This window comes from Mauremys reevesii, linkage group 8, assembly GCF_016161935.1.
Source record: "Mauremys reevesii isolate NIE-2019 linkage group 8, ASM1616193v1, whole genome shotgun sequence".
Taxonomy (NCBI): domain Eukaryota; kingdom Metazoa; phylum Chordata; order Testudines; family Geoemydidae; genus Mauremys; species Mauremys reevesii.
In genome coordinates this window covers 73693591-73716306 of record NC_052630.1, presented here as the reverse complement: position 1 = coordinate 73716306, position 22716 = coordinate 73693591, and the positions used below count along the sequence as shown (strand labels likewise).

Below are 22716 nucleotides of genomic sequence, written 5' to 3'. Positions count from 1 at the left end.
CACAAGGATAAATATCCTTCATACAGTTAAAACACAAATTCCAGGAAGAATAAAAATTTACTGTCCATGAAGAGCAACTATAATACTGTCAGTGTAGAATGCAGATAACATTGTGAAATGTTGCTGTTTTCTATTTTAATGATACATCAAATTATTCACTAATTACTGTTAGTACATTGCATGTTTAACAATTATTTATTTACTTAAAATATGCACACAGTGCTTAGCAAATAATGAATAATGTGGGTACTTTGCTGCACGATGTCAGCACTAAACTAATAATAATGATAGATAAAAATAAAGCATTGATTAATACCCAATATGCAATGATCACTATTTAAGTTGGTCAAAGCTTGGGCTCTCAGAAAATAATTGAGATGGCCCTGTAAGGATTCAGCTCTTTCTTTCTTTCTTTCTTATAAAACATATCTATCAGTTATCCATATCCAAATGCAAAATTCCAACCTCTGGGCATGTGAGTATGTTGGATGCACATGTCCACTCAGTAAGCTCAATAAGTTTGTTAATGAGGGTAACTTGCCAAGGATCTCAAAAATGTCAAGTGATTGCCCTTCTAAAACCCGGAAAGGACCCACACAATGCAGCAAGCTACTGACCCATCTCTCTGCTATTTGTTGTCTTCAAAGTCCTATCCTCCAGCATATACCTCCAGATGTGGAGGCAACGCTCAGTGTCAACCAAGCTGGCTTCCGGAAGGGTTGAAGCACATGCGATCAAGTCCTAGCCCTCATTACATATATAAAAATGAGTTTCAACAGAATTTGATGATGGGAGCTGTTGTCTTAGACTTGACAGCAGCTACGATACAGTGTGGCACACTGATCTTCTGGTAAAACTGGCAAGAGCTCTCTCAACATGGGTGTGGACAGTGTTGAATTTCTACTTCATGAGAGGCATTTTTGGGTACACATGGGACATAAAACAAGTGCAAAATCCAATGGCTTACCCCAAGACTCCATGTTTGCGACCACCCTGTTCAACTTTTACACAAATGACTGACGATTTACTCGGTCACACATGTTTATCTATACAGATGACATCTGCTGCAGTACCCAGTCATGCTCTTTCACTGAATTAGTGAACATCTGGAATGCCACCCTGGCCAAGTTGACAGATTGTAGTGGTTGGTGCCTCCAACCAAGTGTGACCAAGATGGTTTTGAGTGTCTTCTACCTCTACAATACACTCACTAAACATGCGAGAGTTTAGTGAGTGTATTGTGAGATGTCTTCCTCTGCAGAGAACAAATGGAACATGAGGCAAAAAACAGTCTATCTTGGTGTCACACTGGACCACTCTTTGACTTACCCTAACCATCTAAAAAAGACTGCTGCCAAAGTCAGGACCAGGAATAATCTAATCAGCAAATTAGCCAGTTCGACGTGGGGTGCAGGGGCACAGACACTTCTCACATTGGCTCTGGCTCTGTGCTGTTGCTCAGCGGAATACTGTGCCCCTGTGTGATATCATTTGCCTTACACTAAATTGGTCAACATCAAATTGAACTCGACCATATGAATTATTACAGGCACCCTGCGCCCCTCTTTTATTTCACGGCTAACAGATCTGAGCAACATAACTCCTCCACGCATTTGTTGCAGAGAGTCTACAGCCAGACGGGTGGAAAAACTACGTGCCAATCCAGGTCTTCCACTGTACATGGACATCTTCAGTCACTTCAGAGCACAATTTACATTGAGGTGTCCAGTGTGGTCTTAACTGCCAGATTGGAATCTGTCAGAAGCAACTCTATGGAATGATAAGTGTTCAGCTAGAGACGTTTGGAATGGCTTCCTTCCTTGTCACTGATCTGACTGTTCGACCACTGGGATTTGACCTGCCATGTCACCTTTGGACTCTGCTGAATAGGTTCCAAACTGGACAAGGAATATGAGCAGACAACCTCTTCACATGAGGTCTATGCAATAACCCACTTTGTCAGTGTGGTCTCGATCAGTCAATGGCACATGCTGTCAATGCGTGTCCACTAACCAGACTTCATGGTGGCCTGTGACAAGTCCTCTGCCCGCCCCTCCTCCTGGGGCCCACAGGTTGCCCCAATAAAGCTAAGAGAGGCTTCTAGTTATGCAGCACCTGTGGCTTTATTTACACAATGTTCTCTCACCACCAGTGTGACCTTCCCCTGGCCATGCCCCCTTCTTCTGGCTGCCAGCAAGCCTTTATAGCCCTTGAATCCTCAGGCCCACAGGTGCAGTCAATTCTAAAAGCCAGGCACCAGGCTTCTCCCCAGCCCCAATCTATTTCCTCTGATTGGGGCTGGCTGAGCAGGGGCTAATTAGGTGCCTTTGCACCAGCACCCTGCTACAGGCCCTTAGGGCCCTTCATTCTACTGATGAAGCTGCTGTCAGGTGGTATAGCAAGCACTGCAAATGCTAGAAGATGATGATGACCACTCAGTGCTATGATGCACATTGATTGTTAGGCTTTGCAGGATCAGGGCCTTTGTTTGTATTGCTGTTTCTATAAGTATAATTTCACCTGGATACTACTGTAGAACACTTCCATTAAAAAAAAGAAAATTAACATCTAAAGAATTTACTATTCAACCAAGTGCACAAAAAGGTACCACAGAGGAATAAATTTTCTAACCAAAATGAAGAAAATAGTTAAGTTTTGCTGGAAGCAAATGCCATTTAGTTGGTTTTATTATAAACAACTTACGGTATATGTGCATTTTTCAGCATGGAAATTGCTCTTTAGTAAGATCCTTCACTAATAGTATGAAAATGTGTTTATAAAGCCTGTAAGTGGTTTCTATAATAAGATTTTTTTTAAATGGGTTGGAATATTGAATTAAGTTCTGTAGAAATGCTTGAGGTGTAGTTGTAACTAACTTACAAATGATACATTATAAACACTATCAGAAAAATTAATTTTAGTTTCCATCAAAGTAGTCTTGTATGGCTTTGAAGTGGTAAGCATGGGGTACTTTATATTGCAATTTATATTGTCTTGAATACTTAGGGACAGATTCTATGCTTGTGGTCTGGCTGTTTTTGTATAGCAGAACCAGAATAGCCTGGCTCTAAAGATGGATGAATAGTGTGACCAGGACATCTTATGGCTTGCTGCTCTTGGGCAGCCATGGCACAGAGGAACTGTGGATCCTGCAGGATCAGGAGAGTGCAAAAGTGAGCTTTGATACCTTTGCCTACATTTTCTGCATTTTTGGTTGTAGTTGAGTATCCTGCCTTTTAAAATTATAACCCTGAAGAATGTTTAACCAGTGATACCTGAGGACATCATGCACACCAGATGAATCAAGTCAAAACCTGATTCATATTGTGTGTAAATCAAAAAGGTAACTGGGACAGCAGGTTGCAAGCAATCGTTAACATAATGACACTAGTCTACTGCGGTATTTTAGACTCAGTAATCAATACTTGGAATTTTTTACATTTATTTGCCCTCCAATTTAGGGGCAGATTCTGTTAAACTTGTTCACATTCAGATGGCTTTGGATATGGTATGTTCTCTCCCATCTGATCCAAGGCCTGTTGTGCCTCCAAAATACCAGCCAAATAGATAACAAGGTCTGTCTGTCCATAGCCTCAGCTGTGTCTTAAAGATCTCCTGTAATATTAGTTCATATTTTTGACCCCATGTGTTGTGGTGATTCTGATCTGGGGAACCCCAGAGCATACAAGTAATAATCTACTCTTCCACTGACCAGTTGTGTGACCTGGGGCTAACCACTTCCGTTTCTCAGCTTCCTCATCTGTAAAATGGGAATAATGATACTGCCATTTCTTTCTAAAGTGCCTTGAGATCTACAGATGAAAAGTACTACACCAAAGCTAAGTATTATTAATTATGGAAATTTGGCATTCAGCCTTAACTAATCTTTTCAATTCCTTTTCTAGCTTAATCCCAGGTAGAGAATGTTGTGGGTAGCTATAGGTTTGAAGTTCAAAGGCATGGATTACTGTGGCAAGATCTGCATCGCAGCCTCCGAGTCAACCATCGTTGGAAAAAGACACTTCATGCCACAGTTGTCACTTCAGAATCCGGGAGCAGCAAAGGATCCAAACAGAAAAGATACTTACGTTTTCTGTTGATATTTTGTTAAGACATATGGTTACAATGGATTTCCACTTGATTAAAATATATCAATGGTATCACTGGTAAACTGGGAATTTGTGATACTGGGGAAGACAAGGATCAGTTGCTTGCTGAATATTCAGTGTGCCAAACTGCAGATACTGATGTACAACGCCTCCCCCCCACCCCGGCAAATGGACGGCAACCTCATATTTTGAGTTATTGAAGCAGCATTCTTAAACTGTGCTGTAGAACAGATGTACTGCCTCTCTTTGGGAGATTGATGAGAATTCTGCTGTGACTGCCACACTCCAGTGCAGAGCACTTCAGGGCATTTAGCATGTTGAGAAAGGTCAAAGCAAGACTACATCAGTCTCTGAACCTAAAAACTCAGAACGCTTTGTTACCTATTAGGATGAACGAACAAAAGCTGTATTTTGATGTGCAACATCCCAAAGAATTGCTTGACCCAGAAAAGAAATTTACTGCTACTTAAAATAAGGAACACTTGTCTTCAAACTGGATCTCTCAAAGCAAGTACAACAGTATAGTACTGTCAAGCTGCCTTTTTTGGCAAGAATGACTTCCTCAACCACTTGTATATAGCTTTAAGTAATGAAGCTTTTATATTAAAAATTCATACATTTGCTTTACTTTGTTAATTGGTAACGAATTTGACAGTTTAAAATTAAGAATTGTGGATGCAGGATGAAATAATACATGCATTTAAAGAAGAGTACAGGAGTATGATGCGCACACACACACCATAAAACAGGTATCAAACATTTTTAAAGGCTGGTGTGTCATCACTCTAGGTGGTACTTGAGGGTTATGATAATAGCTCTGTGTGCAGAAGATTGCAAGAAATCTGAAAAAGAACTAGTGGTGTCAGGGGAAAAGGAAGATGTACTCAAGAAAATGAGGCTTGAGAAGAGATACAAATGAAGGTAATATGCATCTTAAAATGGCTGAGAGTGCTTGCCCTCAGCACATCAGCGTGAGGCATTATAGTCTGGTTGATAAGGCGCTGGACTTGGAGTCAGGAGATCTGGATTCCAGGCTCAGCTCTATTACTAACTTGCTATGTGACCCTGGGCAAGCCACTGCAACTCTCTGTGCCTTTGTATCCCCTCCCATGCTTTTTCTATCATGTTGTTGTGTTTAAATTGTAAGATCGTCAGGGAGAGACTACCACTATGTTTTGAACCGAGCCTAGCACAATAAAGCCCTTATCTTGACTGGAACCTCAGCAGTGCTAGTTTAATAAGAATTATAAATAATAAACACTTCTGCCCTATTTTTACCTTCTAAGTATTTTTGTTTCTGACCATTAGCTGCTTTTTGTCTATTTAACTCATACCCACAAGTTTTCTTGTATTTTTTCCCTTTCCCATGCAGTTTAAGGACCCCATTCTAGACCCCCACTTCAGTACCTGTGGTGCAGCCTAGCTCCTTAAATCCTACGCAGTAGACTACTAAACTTCTGCAGTGTTTTAAATCATTAGAAGGTAAACCAAGTGTGTATCTACCAAAGCTACATTTAATATACATACATACAAAAACAATTCATTTTTTTTAAAGTTAAGCAATCTAAAGTTAGGAAATTCCAGAATTAAGGTTGCTTGTGTCACCTTCATTCAGCCTCCTTGTACATATTCATTATGATAGTCTTTAATTACATGATCTCACACTCTTTTTTTACAGCACCCCAGTGTCATTCAGTGCACAAGATGGATGGTGCTCAGGGAAAGAATCAAGATTATGTACAAAGAAGAGTCTGATCCTGTTCCCATTTAAATCAGTGGCAAAACTCCCTCTAGGTCAAGCTCTTTAATCTCCAGCAATGAGTCAGCTCGGTCTGCTCCCCCTTGCTGCCTGAGTGCTAGCAGGGGACACAGAGCACGAGAGAGAGTTTTTCTGCCATCATTTCTTGTGACCTGCATCACAGCAGCCCCATTTGTGGGAAGGAGCAATTGTAGGGAAATGCTGCCAGCCCCGTCAGCCCTGGCTACGCCCTGGTCAGTGCAGATAATATCTTCAAAGAATTTAGAAGCCAAACTCTAACAAGTCTCTGCTGACAATGTGCAAACAGGTTTGTTTTTTTTTAGTGTCTCATAGCTTGGTGAGTATTTCCACAGAGATGGAAAAAGGCATATCCCTGAGCCTGACACCAGCATGGCTTCCCTCCCCCTCCCCAAATTTCAAGACCCTGCTCCAAAACATGGAAGCACTATGGAATCTCAAACAGTTATAAGAATTTTTTAACATGGGCAAAATAATGTATTTTTCCTGACCTTATTCAATGAAACTGCTGAACTGCTTTTACTGGAAGAAAAAAAATCGGCTTGAGACACACACCCTGGATGGAAAATGGTTAAGTTTGAAAAAAATTATGAGCAACTGAAAACAGGACATTATAATGGAAAATGTAAGGCAATCAAGCTATAGGTGTTGGTGTCTGTTGTTGGTATAAGGTAGCTATATCACCCTTTCCCATGGATAAACCTGTGGGAGAAAAAATTATCACTGTGCACTCTTTCTTATTACAATGTAAGTGTGACATTGTTGATATGAACTGTGACCGTATAGATCATTGTTGCACCAGGTCTTGTGCAGAGGCAGGCAAGTGGGGTGTCTATGGAAAGGTTGTAGTTTGCTGGTTATGATTGTGCTGTCTGTATGTGTGTATGATTTTTGTATATGAAGATATGATTACTGGCTATGTACTTGTATCTCAAGGTGTTTGACTCTAAGTAGCCTCAGAGAATCATTTGGTCAGCTTCTTAAGAAAGGACTATTTTCATTAAGTGCCCAATCAAGAAACACTTAACTGACAATGGACTTTGGGAGATGCCAATCCACATCTGAGCTTTCCTGGGAACATTCAAACTAACACGTAAACAATGGCATCGGCCTGCAAAAAGCTGACTCATTCATGGACATGTGACTTGCCCAGGTGGCTACAAACTCCATCTTGTTGCTGTGATTTGGCACAGGAGAACAAGGGAGTATAAAAGGCCCTGGAAACCCCTCCATTTTTTCTTCAGCTGGCTTAAGAGATGCTCCCCCACCCCAGAGATGCCTGAAAGAAACTGGAACAAAGGACAGTAACTATGGGGGTGTGAGTGATTGCTGGACCCAGACTAGGAAGGAATCCTGTCAGTGAAAGAAGCTCATTAGAACATCTCTAAGGGTGAGATTTACCTGTATGCAGTTTCTTAATGTATTAGGCTTAGACTTGTGTGGTTTGTTTCATTTTGCTTAGTAACTTACTTTGTTCTGCCTTTTATTGCTTGGAACCACTTAAATCCTACTTTTTATACTTAATAAAATCACTTTTGTTTATTATTGAACCCAGAATAAGTAATTAGTACCTGGGGGAGCAAACAGCTGTGCATATCTCTCTATCAGTGTTACAGAGGGCGGACAATTTATGAGTTTACCCTGTATAAGAGTAAAATGAATTTATTTTCGGTTTGGCCCCCATTGGGAACTGGGTATCTGAGTGCTGGAGACAGGAACACTTCTTAAGCTGTTTTCAATTAAGTCTGTAGCTTTGGGGGATGTGGCTCAGACCTGGGGCTGTGTTTTCAGCAGGCTAGTGTGTCTGGCTCAACAATACAAGGTTTTGAAGTCCCAAGCTGGCAGGGAAAATGTGCTCAGAGGTAGTCTCAGCACATCAGGTGGCAGTCCCAGGGAGGTCTCTGTGATCAAACCTGTCACAATAAGAATGCAACATCCATGAAAATAGTGCTTTGACAGCAAACAATCTGATTTTTGAAAATAAGACCACTGTATTAAAATTTAAAAAAGACAAAATGCTCCTTTCACTCTCAAGGGCATGCTTTGTGGGCACTAAATGCAGAATCACCATTAAAGACACCTGCATTAGACATCCAATGTAAGAGTGACTTCCAACCTGAGTGACTTAACCCATTCTGGGGTCAGATTGTGATCCCCTTTATATTGGTATGTGGGGTACTTCTTCCTTGGGTTCAGTTGTATAGGAGTCCAGCAAGTTAAGGAGCCACGTTACTTGCAATGCGAGGTGGCAAACCGCAGTAATACTGACTAGCTCTGCCTCTAATAGTGAAAGACAGTCATTTTTGCAATGCTAGGATACATTTACAATGACTAAATAAACAAGACTAAGAACTATGCTTAAATGTAATTTAAGATAAATTAAACGTATGGCTAACAGGAGTTCCATTGCTATTTGATCAGTCAAAACACAATGGAGCATCCATGCTCTATATTAGGTAGGTTGTAACGATGCTGGTTCTGGCGGGACCCAACTGAGAGTGCCAATTCAGGACACATTGCTTAAACGGGGCAGTTATGGCCCAAGGCTGGGGTTTTATCACCTCTAAGGCAAACCAAACCAGCCAGACAAAGAGGACTTTGGTCTCACCCCACTGGCTAACCACAAGTCACACAAGCAATTCCCTTAGACTCTCCAGTTTCCCAGTATCACCACCAGTGCCACTCGTCATGGGGATGAATGGTTATGAAAACCAACACCCCAATAAAAGAAAAAGGTTCTCTTGATCCCAAAGAATCAAGCCCCAGACCCAGGTCAATATACAAATCAGATCTTACCCACAAATCACACTGTTGTCAATCCTTTAGAATCTAAAATCTAAAGGTTTATTCATAAAAGGAAAAAGATATAGATGAAAGCTAGAATTGGTTAAATGGAATCAATTACATACAGTAATGGCAAAGTTCTTGGTTCAGGCTTTTAGCAGTGATAGAATAAACTGCAGGTTCAAATCAAGTCTCTGGAGTACATCCCCAGCAGGAATGGGTCATTCAGTCCTTTGTGTAGAGCTTCCATTTGTAGCAAAGTCCTTCCAGAGGTAAGAAGCAGGATTGAAGACAAGATGGAGATGAAGCATCAGCCTTTTATAGTCTTTTCCAGGTGTAAGAACACCTTTGTTCTTACTGTGGAAAATTACAGCAAAATGGAGTCTGGAGTCACATTGGCAAGTTCCTGCATACTTTGCTGAGTTATAAGGTGTATCTGCCTTCTCTCAATGGGTCAATTGTATAGCTGATGGTCCTTAATAGGCCATCAAGCAAACTAGGCAGAGCTAACACCAACTTTTCTGGGATGTCACCCAGAAGCAGAGCATAAGTTTGAAGTACAGACAGTACAGAGCCAATATTCATAACTTCAACTAGACAAATGATACATGCATACAGACAGCATAATCATAACCAGCAACCTATAACCTGGTCTTAGACACCTCATTTGACCTCCTTTAAACAAGATTTGGTGCCACTACAGGACTTTGGTTGCAACCATGTTCTAGATGGTCCCAGATTATGTCAATAACATCACAAACATAATTTAAGATCAATTAAACGTATGACTAACAGGAGTTCCATTGCTATTTGACCAGTCAAACCACAATGGAACATCCATGCTCTATATTAGGTAGGGATACAAACCAGATAATTTAAAACAAAACAATTTCCAATACAATTTCTCCCCCCCACCCCCTTCACCTCCTCCCTCCGCCCTTCAGGCTAGCAAGCCAAATTATATTTAAACTCAGTTTGGCTATAACTAAGTGAGAAATCCAGTCCTTACAACTGTGTAGACAGTCTTTGTCATGCTTGTTTTGATGTCACTACATATTAGCTGCCCTTTGTAGAGTTAATTTAATGCTAAACGCAGGCTAGCACTTAAGGAGACATCATATGGAGAAAGGAGGTTTTACAGACTGCGTTAGTTTAGGAAATGGAGAAAAAGGAAGGGACTTGACTCTGTGTCCTATAGATTCAATAAAGGATCAATTTTGCGTTCAGTACAATGGACTCCTGTCTCCTCTTTATCATGATAGAACATAACACACTGTAGAAACGACTTTCAAATCCAACCTTGGCTAGATTTCAAGCACAGCTGCAAGATCTATTCCACTACCAATCTGCTGAGACATTAAGTTTCTTCTGACAGGGACAAAACAAACGGTGTGGATTAAAATATGTATGTGGTCGATTTCCCCAGCTACAGATGTTTGGTGAAACACACCCCACCCCCTGAGCTTGGGGCCCTGGTAAATTGTTCTCCCTTTTCCCTCCTCTTGTCAGGCCTAGTCATCAGTGTGTAATGTTTGTGACAAAAAGTCAAATCAATCTCCAGGCCTGAGGAAGGGAAACGTGCACATATGCCTTTTCCCCCTATCATGATTGTTTATATTTTCAGGAAAATAAAGCATTAGGTGCAACAAGTGAGTGCACAAAATCAGAGTGCAAACAATCACACATAATGTTATACAAACTTTTAATATAACTTAATGGGGTGAAACTTTTAAAATTCAGCTTAGTCTGTTGTGGCTACAAATACACCGATTTGTGATTTTTCACAGGTCAGTGTATGAGAAGCTGTGGTTTTCCTTATTGTACCCCAGCATGGAGTGGGAGGGGTTAGGATGCGTTTCATAATCCCACGTGGTATGTTGGGGGTGGCAGTGGGGTGTAGGGAGCAGCAACCATGAAGTTCTCCAAGGAGTTCAAAGGCTGAGTCCAGGATTCTTGGCCTCATAGGTAAACGAAGTACTGCAGCATTTGGTTTGCTGTCTGAGTAGACCCATTATACCCTCGTGCAATTTCTGCTCCCTTGTCCTGGTGCTGAGACTCCTGGGCCTTTTGCTTGTCCTCCCTGTCCTTCTCCATGCTCTCAGTCATATTTACCCTCCAAGCCCTTTATTCATGGTCTGATGCAGCACTGGCTTGTAGGATCTTGCAGATTATGTCCTACCTCTTCTTTCTCATCCTCATCAGAGTCAGGCATCCTGCAGGTGTGGAGGGGGCACCTTTAAGGACGCCACACCAGAAGCTGCTGATAAAAACAGGCATACACATTAGATTTACAGTCACAATTAAAAGGGAAAGATAAGTTTCAAAACTCCCTTTCCTTATTCCCATTAATACTTTTAATAAGAAATGCTTATTGACACTTCCACTTTGGAGTGCCTTGTCACAGCACTATCTCTAGCACCAACCATGGTGAGTACGGCCTACCAGGGGTGGTGTGGTGGATTTTCTTTTGCATGAAGCTATAAAATTCTGGCCGCTGTTCTATGGGTATAAGTACAGGGCAATGGCAATGAATATTGGCACTATTTTCACAGGCAATGGTGATTTTGGCTATCTCACTCCTGAGGGTCACAAAGCACAGCAAACACAACTGGTACTGGAACCCTGAAGCTCCCAGGGCCCATATGCCACTAGCCTGTTGGCTGAGATGGTGCCAGCCACATTCATCTCAGAGTGGTATGGGAAAGTGTCCTATCGTGGAGAAAGAAATAAGGCCGACATCCCTAGAAACCTTCTGGAGAGGACTGCAGAATATCTCCATGAAACTTTTATCAAGATTTCTCAGCAGATGCTGGCTATATTTCTGTTTGTTCTACCTCAAAATGAGCACAGGACACTGAATCAATGTGATTTATGTAATCCAACTGCCATAGTACTGTTCAGAAAGAAGGTAAGTGAGGTAATATCTTTTATTGGACCAACTTCTGTTGGTGAGTGAGACAAGCTTTTGAGCTTACACAGAGCTCTTCTTCAGGGACCTGAAGACTAGCTCTATGTAAGTTCTCTCTCACCAACAGAAGTTGGTCCAATACAAGAGATTACCTCACTTACCTTGTCTCTCTGGTATTTTGGGATTGACATGGCTACACCAACTCTGCATATAGTATTGTTCGAGAATTTGGCTTGAATTTACTTTTTACTCTGACAAGATAAGATGGTGAAAAAACAGTCCCTTTGTTTTATAATATGGGGATGGGATGGGTGTCATCTTCAAATGGCATGGGGAAGGGGGAAGAGGAAGGAAAAGTAAATAAAATAATATGTAAGGAAAATTGCCTGCACACGCTTACCTAAGCTCCCTTCCCCTTCATCAGTGGGCTCATCTGAGCTCACTTGACAAGACTGGCTAGAGTTCTGTGGTGTTTCAAACAGGTCTTGGCTCATGGCATGGTAGGAGTCCCCCACTGCATTTCCCTACTCCTGCTCCTCCTTGTTGTTCAAGCCAGTGGTCTCCATCTTGGGCTCCTCTGAGGTATCCATAGTGGTCCGTGGAGTGCTGGTGGGGTCACCACCAAGTATGGCACACAGTTCATTGTAAAAGTGGCGGGTCTGTGGGGCAGCATCAGATGTAACCCCTCAAATGTGGAGTTTTAAATCATGAGCAGAGCGGTCACTGTTGTGGGGATAGGGGCATTGTAGGAAGTGGCTGTAGAACTGTTTGGTTTGACACTGGTCATGCAGTGTCTACACTTACACTACATTTATTAAAGTAGGTTGAACAAGGCTCTATGCTGTTTGGGGAAGTTATTTTTACTCTATCACCGTAACAGGATATTTATGCTGGTCACAGACAAATTTGAATGTAGACACATGCATCAGTAGGTTGATGCAAGGCAATTTATGTCAACGTAACTTTGTAGTGTAGACCAAGGGTGGGCAACCTATGGGCCGTGAGACTGTTTGTTTACATTGACTGGCTGCGGCTCCCAGTGTCCGTGGTTTGCCGTTCCCAGCCAATGGGAGCTGCGGGAAGTGGTGACCAGCACGTCCCTGCCAAAACCATGAGGTGGGACCCAGGAAATCATGAGATTGGCTTAAAAATCATGAGAAATTTTTTTTTTAACAAAATGTATGTTGAGTTCTCTTTATTTCCCTGCTGGTTTTTGAGCCCTTATATTACCTTTTGGTTCACATTTTTTTAAGCTTTTCTCCATAAACACAAAGGCTAGAATTTTTTTTTCTTCAAAAAAATGAAAGCTGAGATTTTCCCATGATCAGCCATCTCCAGGAGACTTGGATATAAGTAAAATATCAAATATTGCAAGACTCACCCTAAAACAGAGAGAGTTTGCAACATTGTGAAACCAAACATGCTATTAAATGGCCTTGTAGTGTAAATATACCTAGTTTAGATTTAGGCCCAAATCCTGCAATGTACAACATTTCAGGACTGTTGTAGCCATGAGGAGTCCCAATGACTTCAGAAGGATCATTGACCAATAAGGCTAATGACTCTTATGTATTGCACAACATGGACTAATCCATGCATATTGTACAATACAGGATTTAGACCTTAAATTATATGGTCATGTTAATACCAACTAAAGTATATTTGTTATCAGCTTTGAAGGGGAAACCCTAACCCCAACGGAAGTGTGAGCCATTGTGTGCAATCTTTAATTGTTTGGGGGGGGGGGGAACATACTATAGCAGGGGTAGGCAACCTATGGCACACGTGCCGAAGGTGGCGCACGAGCTGATTTTCAGTAGCACTCACGCTGCCCAGATCCTGGCCACCGGTCTGTGGGGGCTCTGCATTTTAATTTAATTTTAAATGAAGCCTCTTAAACATTTTTAAAACCTTATTTACTTTACATACAACAATGGTTTAGTTATATATTATAGACTTATAGAAAGAGACTTTCTAAAAATGTTGAAATGTATTACTGACACGCAAAACCTTAAATTAAAGTGAATAAATGAAGACTCGGCACACCACTTCTGAAAGGTTGCTGACCCCTGTACTATAGCATGCTTGATGGTTTTGGTTTTTTTGTTCATCAGGGGTCTTAAGAGTGGTTGATATCTAGGGCTAACTGCACTAGCTATGATTATTATATTGTGTGCAATAACATGTCTAGCTTTTCATTGCTCATGTTTCAGGGCATAAGCTATGGTTCTCAATTTAAAACAGGAAGAATTTCTTTCCTCTCCTTTGGAATGCTGTTGCACAATTAGGTGCATTATGAGAGGTAATAATTTCCTTTGAAGTACCCTGCACTGGCCAATTGGAGAGGCAGGATACTACAGAAGATGGACTATTGATGGCAATTCCTCTCCAAAATTTTCCATTACAAGAGGAGAAAGGCTTTAACTACTCCCTCTCTGGCCCCAGAAATGAAGGAGACGTGGCACCAAGTTTGGACAGTTTCTTCCTGCAACAAGCGAAGCCTGGCACCAGGGCTGGAGCCTGGGGAATCCAATCCAAGACGCTGTGCATCAGATCTGGCAAGTTTCTCTTCTGAGGCTCGGCCTGGCAGCAGGGCTGAGGAGTCTTTCTCCAGCTAAAGGAGCCAGACTTTGAGGGAAACAGTCAAAGAATTTCCCTCCAAAAAGCGGGCCTCCCGTCAGCAGGGCTGGGAGATGAATGTGACGTGGGAGATGGGCCTAGGAGCGGGCCTAGTGGTCAGCAAGGCTCGGAAACCGCCCTGCTTGTCTTGCCCGCTTTGCCCCCCGCGGGGGGACTAGTTTGCCTCAGACAGGCAGGTAACGAGGGGCATCGCAGAAGCGCCAGTAGCGGCTGCTACTGAGCATGCGCACAGAGCACGGGCATGCCCAGTGACAACTGAGGGAGCCCAATCTGATGGGGAGCAGAGCCTGGCACTCGGCAACCTTCGGCGGTTTCCGTGGGGGCCCGGCCGCCATTTTCTCGTTGCCTCTCTCCGCTCGCTGCCTGCGCGGCTCCCTGCCCTGCTCGCCAGCGCTTTGTCTTGTTCGGCGATGGACGGGTGAGTACCGGGGCGGTGGGGGAGCGGGGGCCGCTGCCGCGCCCGCCGGGTTATTGTTGCCTTCCCGTCGGGGGCTGGGCAGAGCGGGGCTCGCTCTCCCCCCCATGGGTGTCTGGGAGGAGCAGAGTGCCCAGCACACCCCACTGAATAACGGGGATTAGCTCCCGCAGCCTCCCTGTGGGGCAGCTGGAGACCGACTGGGGCCCAGTGAGGATGGGGGCGGTGGGGGGAGCTTCTGCATAACGCGGGCTCAGATGCGGCGCTGGGGAGGGTCCGTTACTGACTCACCTAGGGCTGCGTGAGCCCTTAGCGCCCTGTTCATTCTGTGGCCCTCTCAATGGGGTGTGTGTGGGGGGGTGCCCCCATTCCCGCCCTCTTATCCCCTCCCCCTCATTCGTGGGGTTAGGGGAAACGCTGTGAGCAAGACCCCTGCTTGTTTGGTGCTGGCCAGAAAGGAGGAGGAGGAGCAGGCAGATGTCAAGCTCTTTTGTTTTCAATAGCTGCTTAATAGCCCCCTGGCTTTTTTTTTAATTTAAGGTAGAAAGATGCCTTTGTGTATACTGGAGACAGGCAGTAAAAGCCCAAGTAGGGAAGGGTTTGCAGGCATCAACCATATGGGACAGCCAAGGGCCTTCATTCCTGGCAGGGAGCTTGGGTGGGTAGTTACACACAAGGCCCTCTTTTCATTGGGGCTGGGAGCCGCTGCTGGTGTTTATAGCTACTGTCAGCATAAACACTTGTACGTGTGCAGCATCTTACTGCCCCCATTTAACTTGCCTCCCTCTTTTGAGACCAATTAAACAATCTCTTGTGTTTGTGTGATAAATGTATAACCTATTGGTAATGTGATTTTAAAGTCTTTTTATGGTTGCTTGTCAGCCTAATGTTGGTGTTACAAACCCTGTCTAAAAAGTCAATCCTTTGTGCTACTCACAAATTGATACCCATGGAAGTGGCATGCTTTACTTATCACATTTTGTTTTTAATATTTTATGATATTTGTGTTAATTAGGGTATCCTGGCTATATTCTGTTTTGGGTTGTTATATTCTGCCTAACCAGTGCTAGATCCTGCAAATAGATCTACATAAGAGCATGTCTGTGCTGCTGTTCCACATGGGTGTAGGGTGCCATTTGTAGGATCTAGCGTTCAGTGTGGTCATCTTTTTCAATTCAGAAATAGTATTAATCACTTTCTGCCCTGAACTGTTCTGTAAGGATCACTGTTAAAGAATGAACAGAAAGGTTATCTTATGTACTACACCTGTCCTTAAATCCTCCTATTCTCACCCTATCCATTGTCCCACAAAGTCCAGAAACTTCCTCTTCAGACTTCCTGGCACTGGCCAAAATGGATATCTATCAGATTCTGTAAGGAGGAGGCTGGATGGGGTGGGTTCTCTGACTGTGGGACCTAATTCCTCTCACTTCTTAAGTCCTGTGTCCAGACAGAGGTTCTTTGGGAAGTGTTCACTGACATCATGGACACCTTTTGTAGCTGTGGGTACTCTCAGGGATTCTTTGTTAAGTGTGTGTCCTGGATGTCTTCTATTGAACCTTTGAGCCTCCTCCCATCCTGTTTTGTTTCTTTTTGACTCCTCTCCTCTTTTGAGGGGGTGGTCTTTGCTATTTTAATTTCTAAATACTAAAGTTAATTAAAATATATTAAGAGTTCAGTTTTATGGGGAAATCATATTTATTTTGAGTCAATCTGTGGACTGAAAACTCAGACATGTTTCTTACTATTAAATCAGGTTTCTTGTTTTCTTTACAGCATTGTCACTGATGTTGCAGTTGGCGTGAAGGTAGGATGTGAAGCTAGCTGATGATAAACTGGCAACCTGTTAATATGATATATATGTTAATTTGTGGAGTTGAAGTGAGCTGTAAGATTTTATTAAGTGATTGTCAGCTGACATTTTGTCATCGAGATATGCTTTAATAAACAGAAAACTTTAAGTTGGAAACTGACTAGAAATGGAAGAATCTGTTATCAAAACCAGTCACTTGGATGGCAGATTAATATAGTGATATAAACTTATTCTAAAGATTAGTCTCTCAGAAATAATGTTTGGGCAACATTCTGTTCTCACAGCTGCATGATGGCCTTAAAAGCTGATTTTTTCCCCCCCTCCCTACTTGCAAAAAACTCCAAATGAGGTCAACAAGAATTGGATACCTATAATTGAGGCAGAATATGGGAATGAAGTTTTGACCTGCAGATCTGAGAGCAGAGGTTTGCTGTTTTTTTTGTTTTTTGTCCCCCCCCTCACATTTCTTCACTGAAAGTTCTCCAGTTATAAGAATTGTACCATATAGTTAATTTCAGTTAGCCCTCTGATTCTTTCACTCTTGAAATGAATGTTGCATTTGAAAATCAGATCAATACTTCATTGGAGCTGGATGCAACAAAAATATAGTTAGCATGAAGGGAACAATGGCACAGGGCTAGCCTTGAACTATACAGACAAATATGTTGCCACAGGTGCACAATTTATGAACAGATGAGAGAGTTTTCTAGTGTGTGTGTATATTACTTGTTGAAGAGCATATCTGGAATTATGGAACTGAACACAGCAAAATTCTTTCATTATGAAGTAGACTCTTCAAGGTAGCACCCCATATAATAAAGTTCCAGCTGTACTAGAAACAACTAAATTGCACAATTTCAGCACTTTAACCCCTGTCAGTATCAGTCTCTTAGGGAATGCCCTGAATCATGTGTAATGAAATAATTCCTGTTAAATCATGTCTTGTTTGAAAGGATTGTGGAAATTCTGTTAGAGATCCTTTGTTTTACATCCTGGGTACTTAAAGGCAACACTTTCCTTCACTGTAAGACCATCACATTCTTAGAATTCTAAGTTGTTGTTCATGTTGATAAGTGTAAGTGTTGATGTGACTTGTTCAGAGCAAATTGAGGCCATTATCTGAAGTGTTTTATAAAATAAATGTGAAATTCCCTGTTCTCCACCTGCCTATGAAATGTAAACATTTCAGTGGAGATATTTATTTTGTTTATCTGATTGTGGAAGATATAGTGTCATGAGCTTAAGCACGATTGGCAAACTACAGCAATCATAAAGGGAGGAGCCTTTAGAGAACAAGCCTCAAAAATTAGGTCAGAAATCTAGAGTAATATATAGACCGGGAAATAGTCATGGGTACTTGATAGTGTTAAAGAGTCATGCACCTCACCATTTTTTCTTGAAGATAGACTTTGTGGTATGTGTTTTTAAAGGGAAAAAGCATCTATTTGCACAGATAGGGAAAGTACAGAATAAGAGCTAGTCTTTGAAGAAAGCAATTACAAGCCATTAAGCCTAACTTATGGCAAATTGGTTGAAACTATAGTAAAGAACAGAATTATCAGAAATATAGCTGAACATGATATGTTGGGGAAGAGTTAACCTGGCTTTTGTAAAGGGAAATCATGCCTCAGCAACGTATTAGAATTCTTGGGCGGGGCGGGGCGGGGGGAGGGTCAACAAGCATGTGGACAAGGGTGAACCAGTGGGATAGTGTACTTGGACTTTCAGAAAGTCTTTGACAAGGTCTCTCACTAAAGGCTCTTAAACAAGCTAAGTAGTCATTGGATAAGAGGGAAGGTCCTCTCGTGGATCAGTAACTGGCTGAAAGATGGGAAACAAAGGGAGGAATAAATGGTCAGTTTTCAGAATGGAGAGAGATAAATATTGGTGTCCCTGAGAGATCTGTACTGGGACCAGTGCTAGTCAAGGTATTTGTAAATGATCTGGGAAAAGGGGTAAACAGTGAGGTGGAAAAGTTTGCAGATGATATAAAATTACTTAAAATAGTTAAATCCAAAACAGATTGCGAAGAGTTACAAAGGGATCTCACAAAACTGGGAGATTGGGAAACAAAATGGCCAATGAAATTCAGTGTTGATAGATGCAAAGTAATACATATTGGAAAATATAATCTCAACTATACATACAAAATGATGGGGTCTATAATTAGCTGTTACCATTCAAGAAAGAGCTCTTGGAGTCATTGTGATTTTTTTCCCCCTGAAAACATCAGCTGCATGTTCAATGGCAGTCAAAAAAGTTAAAAACTTTAGAAACCAGTATGAAAGGGATAGATAATAAGACAGTAAATATAATGCCACTATATAAATCCATGGAGTGCCCATAGCTATTGTGTACAGTTCTGGTTGCTCCATCTTGAAAAAGGTATCTTAGAAATGGAAAAGACAGAGAAGGGCAACAAAAATGATTGGGGTATGGAACAGCTTCCTTTTGAGGAGAGATTAAGATTGCACTGTTAGTCTTAAAAAAGAGGCAACTAAGGTCTATAAAATCATGAATGGTGTAGAGAAAGTGAATAAGGAAGTGTTATTTACCCCTTCACATAACACAAGAACCAGGGGTCACCCAATGAAATTAATAGGCAGCAGATTTAAAACAAACAACACACAGTCAGCCTTTGGAATTTGTTGCTAGGGGATGTTGTGAAGGCCAAAAGTATAACTGACTTAAAAAAAGAATTAGATAAGTTCATGGAGGATGGACTCGTCAAAGGCTATTAGCCAAGACGCAACCCCATTCTCTGGGTGTCCCTAAGCCTCTGACTGCCATAAACTGGCACTGGATGACAACAGGATACAGGGCTAGATAGACAATTGGTCTGATCCAGTATGGCCGTTCTAATAAGTGAGCCAGACTAAGGCTATGTTTACTCTAAAAATTTATGTTGACTCAAGTTACATCAGTATACAACTGCGACAATTAGTACATCGCTTGTGCATGTGCATACTTGGCTCCTTGTGCTGGCAGTGGGTGTATTCAATAGGAGTGCTTGTGTCATTGCAGAGTGCAGTGTATGATGGGTAGGCAGTCTCACTGTGCAACTTGACACTATCCAGCTCGCTAGTTTTTGGGGAGTTTTGGCAATGCATGATGGGGCCATAATGAGTCACTTGGGATGACTTGGAGCATGGGTCAACGTCCCAGTTTGCAACTGTCTCCATCCCGTAATTGTATCTGTATCCCATAACTTTTGTGTCTTTTTTTCAAAATCCCACAAACCCACGTGTCCCTCCTTGCTCTCCACCATCTCAGACAGAAGCATGAAGCCTGCACAGTTCTGCACTATTGTCAGGAGCATTGCAAGCACAGGGTTCACAATCCTGTAGTAGTTGCAGAGCTACAAGAAGACCTGAATGGGTTGGTGCGGGGGGCATAATGATTCTTTGGAGGACAGATTGTCAGGGGACATAGCAAGAATCAATTGAATATTGTTGGCAGTGTGCATGGAACAGATGGAGATATTGGAGCACCACTTCTGGACCTGAGAAACAAGCACTGACTGACTGGTGGGATTGCATCGTAATGTAAGTTTGGGAAGATGACCAGTGGCTGAGGAACTTTCGGATGTACAAGGCCATGTGCCTGGATCTGCGTAGGGAGCTTTCTCCAGCCCTTCAGCACAAGACACCAAAATGAGAGCTGCACTGACAGTGGAGAAGTGAGTGGCGCTCACAAGTGGAACACCGGATTGTTACCTGTCTGAAATCAATTTGGGGTCAGGAAATCCATGGCTGTTTTCATGTGAGTGTACAGAACCTTTAAATGCCTCATGCTGTGCAGGATTGTTACTGCAATGTGCAGGACATACTGGATGGCTTTGCAGCTGTGGGGTTCCTGAACTGTGGTGGAGCAATAGATGGCATGAATATCCCTATTTTGGCACCAGAACATGTTGCCACTGCATACATCAGTGGAAAGGGCTCTTTTCTATGATTATGCAAGCATAGATGGATCACTGGGGATGCTTCACTGACATCAATGTCGGGTCCAGGAAGGTACGTGTCACTCACATCTTTAAGAACACAGGACCTTTCAGAAAGCTACAAGCATGGACTCTTTCCCTACTGGTGGATTGCCACTGTCAATATTGAAATGCCAATCCCTTGCTCCCCTGGCTCATGAAGCCATAGATTGGTCACCTTGACAGCACCAAGGAATGATTCAATACTGGCTCAGCAGGTATTGAGTGACAGTTGAATGTGCATTTGGTCATTTGAAGGGTCACTGGCGTTGCCTACTCACAAGATTGGACCTCACAGAGAAAAATATCCCAAAGTTTATATCCCACAGCTGACTGCTGTGTCCTGCCTAATATCTGTGAAGCAAAAGAAGAAAAGTTTCTTCCGGGATGGAGGGCAGAGGTGGATTGGCTGCCTGCTGAATTTGAACAGGGCTGTTAGAAGAGGTGAACATGGAGCTATACAGCTCAGGGAGTCTTTGAAAGGCAATTTTAACAGTGAGTGGAGTAATGTGTGGTGGTGTAGTATGCGCTATCTGTCCCCGCTCTTTTGTGGCCTGGTAGGAATTGTGTGGTGATTACTGTACATGTAGGAATAGAACATTGTCAACTCACCTTCGCCATTGGGAGGTGAACTATCTCAAATTCAACAGGTTAATCATTAATACTTAGAGGATTTTCTTGCCATGCTCTATTATGAGGAGAACGTCACCAGACATTTAAATTGTTTTATTTAACTAAAACAACAAGCAGCATAATATTTTAACAAAATAATCATATGAAATTTTGAATTTAGTTAAACATTCAAGTTTTTTAAAATCAGGTTTGTTTTTGTTAAAATTGTTTTAACTAAAGTAGTTAAATGAATTAAAAAAAAAATTAAATAGACTATGTCAGCCAGGTCAACATGAGAAACTTAAAATATTGGCTTCTGCAGCTAACTCAGTCGTCTTCACCTTAATTTTCCTGTTTGTTCATAATCTGGAAAAGAAAAACAAGCTTTCCTGCTTTTTCAAATCCAAAACAATTTCTCAATTTGGAATGAATTAGTCCAAAGGAAGAAAATATTCTTTCTACACCGACAGAAGAAGCTACTGCTGTTTAAAGTGAGATTATCACTTCAACAGTCTCTGAATCCAAGTGCTTAAGTGACTTCCAGCGGTGAAAGTGACTTTCTTTAAAACATCATCAGCAAACATATATTTCTTGAATGGTTGACCCTTATCTCTGAAGTTTATTAGTTGGTATTATGGAGGGATGATTGCTGGATGTCCATGTGATAGCTAACGCCTCTTCTTCAGCAGTTAAGGTTTGACCCTGGTACCAAGTATTGAGAATATTTGCAAGAAAATGAGCTGGAGATAGTGCTGTTTGTGATTTAACTCTGTCATTCCATATTTCTCTTTTTAAGATCTGACTCAGTTCCTTCCAAATTTCAACAGCATCAGCAATAAAACAGCTATTTCCATGCATTTTGTTCAAGGCTACAGAAATAGGCTTCAGAGTACTCAGCATGTGTTCAACATTGGGCTTAAGAGAAATGTTGAGAACTTTGGATGTGACTGTGAACTAAATCGTGAAAAAAGTAGATAGCACTAACTGTCATCAGATTAGGCCAGTTCTTGATATAGTGCTCAAAACAGTCCACTACTGAGTTCCATCGCACATCTTGTGGGAGAGTTAGCTTGGTTCCTCCCACTTTTTTCAGAGCGGTTGCTGCAAAGTGGTTGTTACGGAAATATTTTGCAATTTCAACAACATTAACCTTTATTTCTGCAACACTGAAGTCTTTGGCTAGGAGGCGCATCAAATGAGCACTGCAATGGTATGTTATTAGCTTGGGACTCTCTTCTAAATAATTTCTTCTTATCTTGGCTACATTTTCAGCATTGTCTGTGCCCAAGCTGCGTACTAGACATTTGAATTTTTTTCCAAGTTTGTTATAGCTTTTACTGCTACTTGTAAGTATTCTGCTCTATGTGCATTTCCTGATGTATCAATTGTTTCTACAAGGAAGCATTCCCTTCTTCCATTATCACACAAGCACATACAACAGGATCATTGTGGACATTGCTCCACCCATCAAGACTCAGGTTAACAATTTTACTCTCTATGGCCGTGGTTCACTGCTCCAGGCCAATGGGAGCTGCTGGAAGCGGTGGCCAGTACGTCCCTCGGTCCATACCGCTTCCAGCAGCCCGCATTGGCCTGGAGCAGCAGACCGCGGCCAGTGGGAGCTGCGATAAGCTGAACCTGCCGACGCAGCGGGTAAACAAACTGGCCCTGCCCAC

General features: G+C 42.1%; 1 protein-coding gene across 9 annotated transcripts in view; it reads left to right on the top strand.

Annotated features, from left to right (window-relative positions):
• Positions 1–14228: 14228 nt before the first annotated feature.
• PTBP2 (polypyrimidine tract binding protein 2) overlaps positions 14229–22716 on the top strand; it is a 76675-nt gene continuing 68187 nt past the window's right edge. For 2 of the 9 annotated variants that reach the window (XM_039484848.1, XM_039484849.1), the window contains exons 1-2: positions 14229–14636; positions 16410–16440. Coding sequence is in view for 4 of the 9 variants with exons in the window: in XM_039484842.1 (XP_039340776.1) it covers positions 14629–14636; positions 16410–16440 (39 nt within the window). In the remaining 5 variants the exon portion in view is untranslated. Of the gene's footprint in view, positions 14637–16409; positions 16441–16730; positions 16872–22716 lie in introns of those variants that run through there. The other 7 variants (XM_039484845.1, XM_039484847.1, XM_039484842.1 and 4 more) reach the window with 6 other exon arrangements.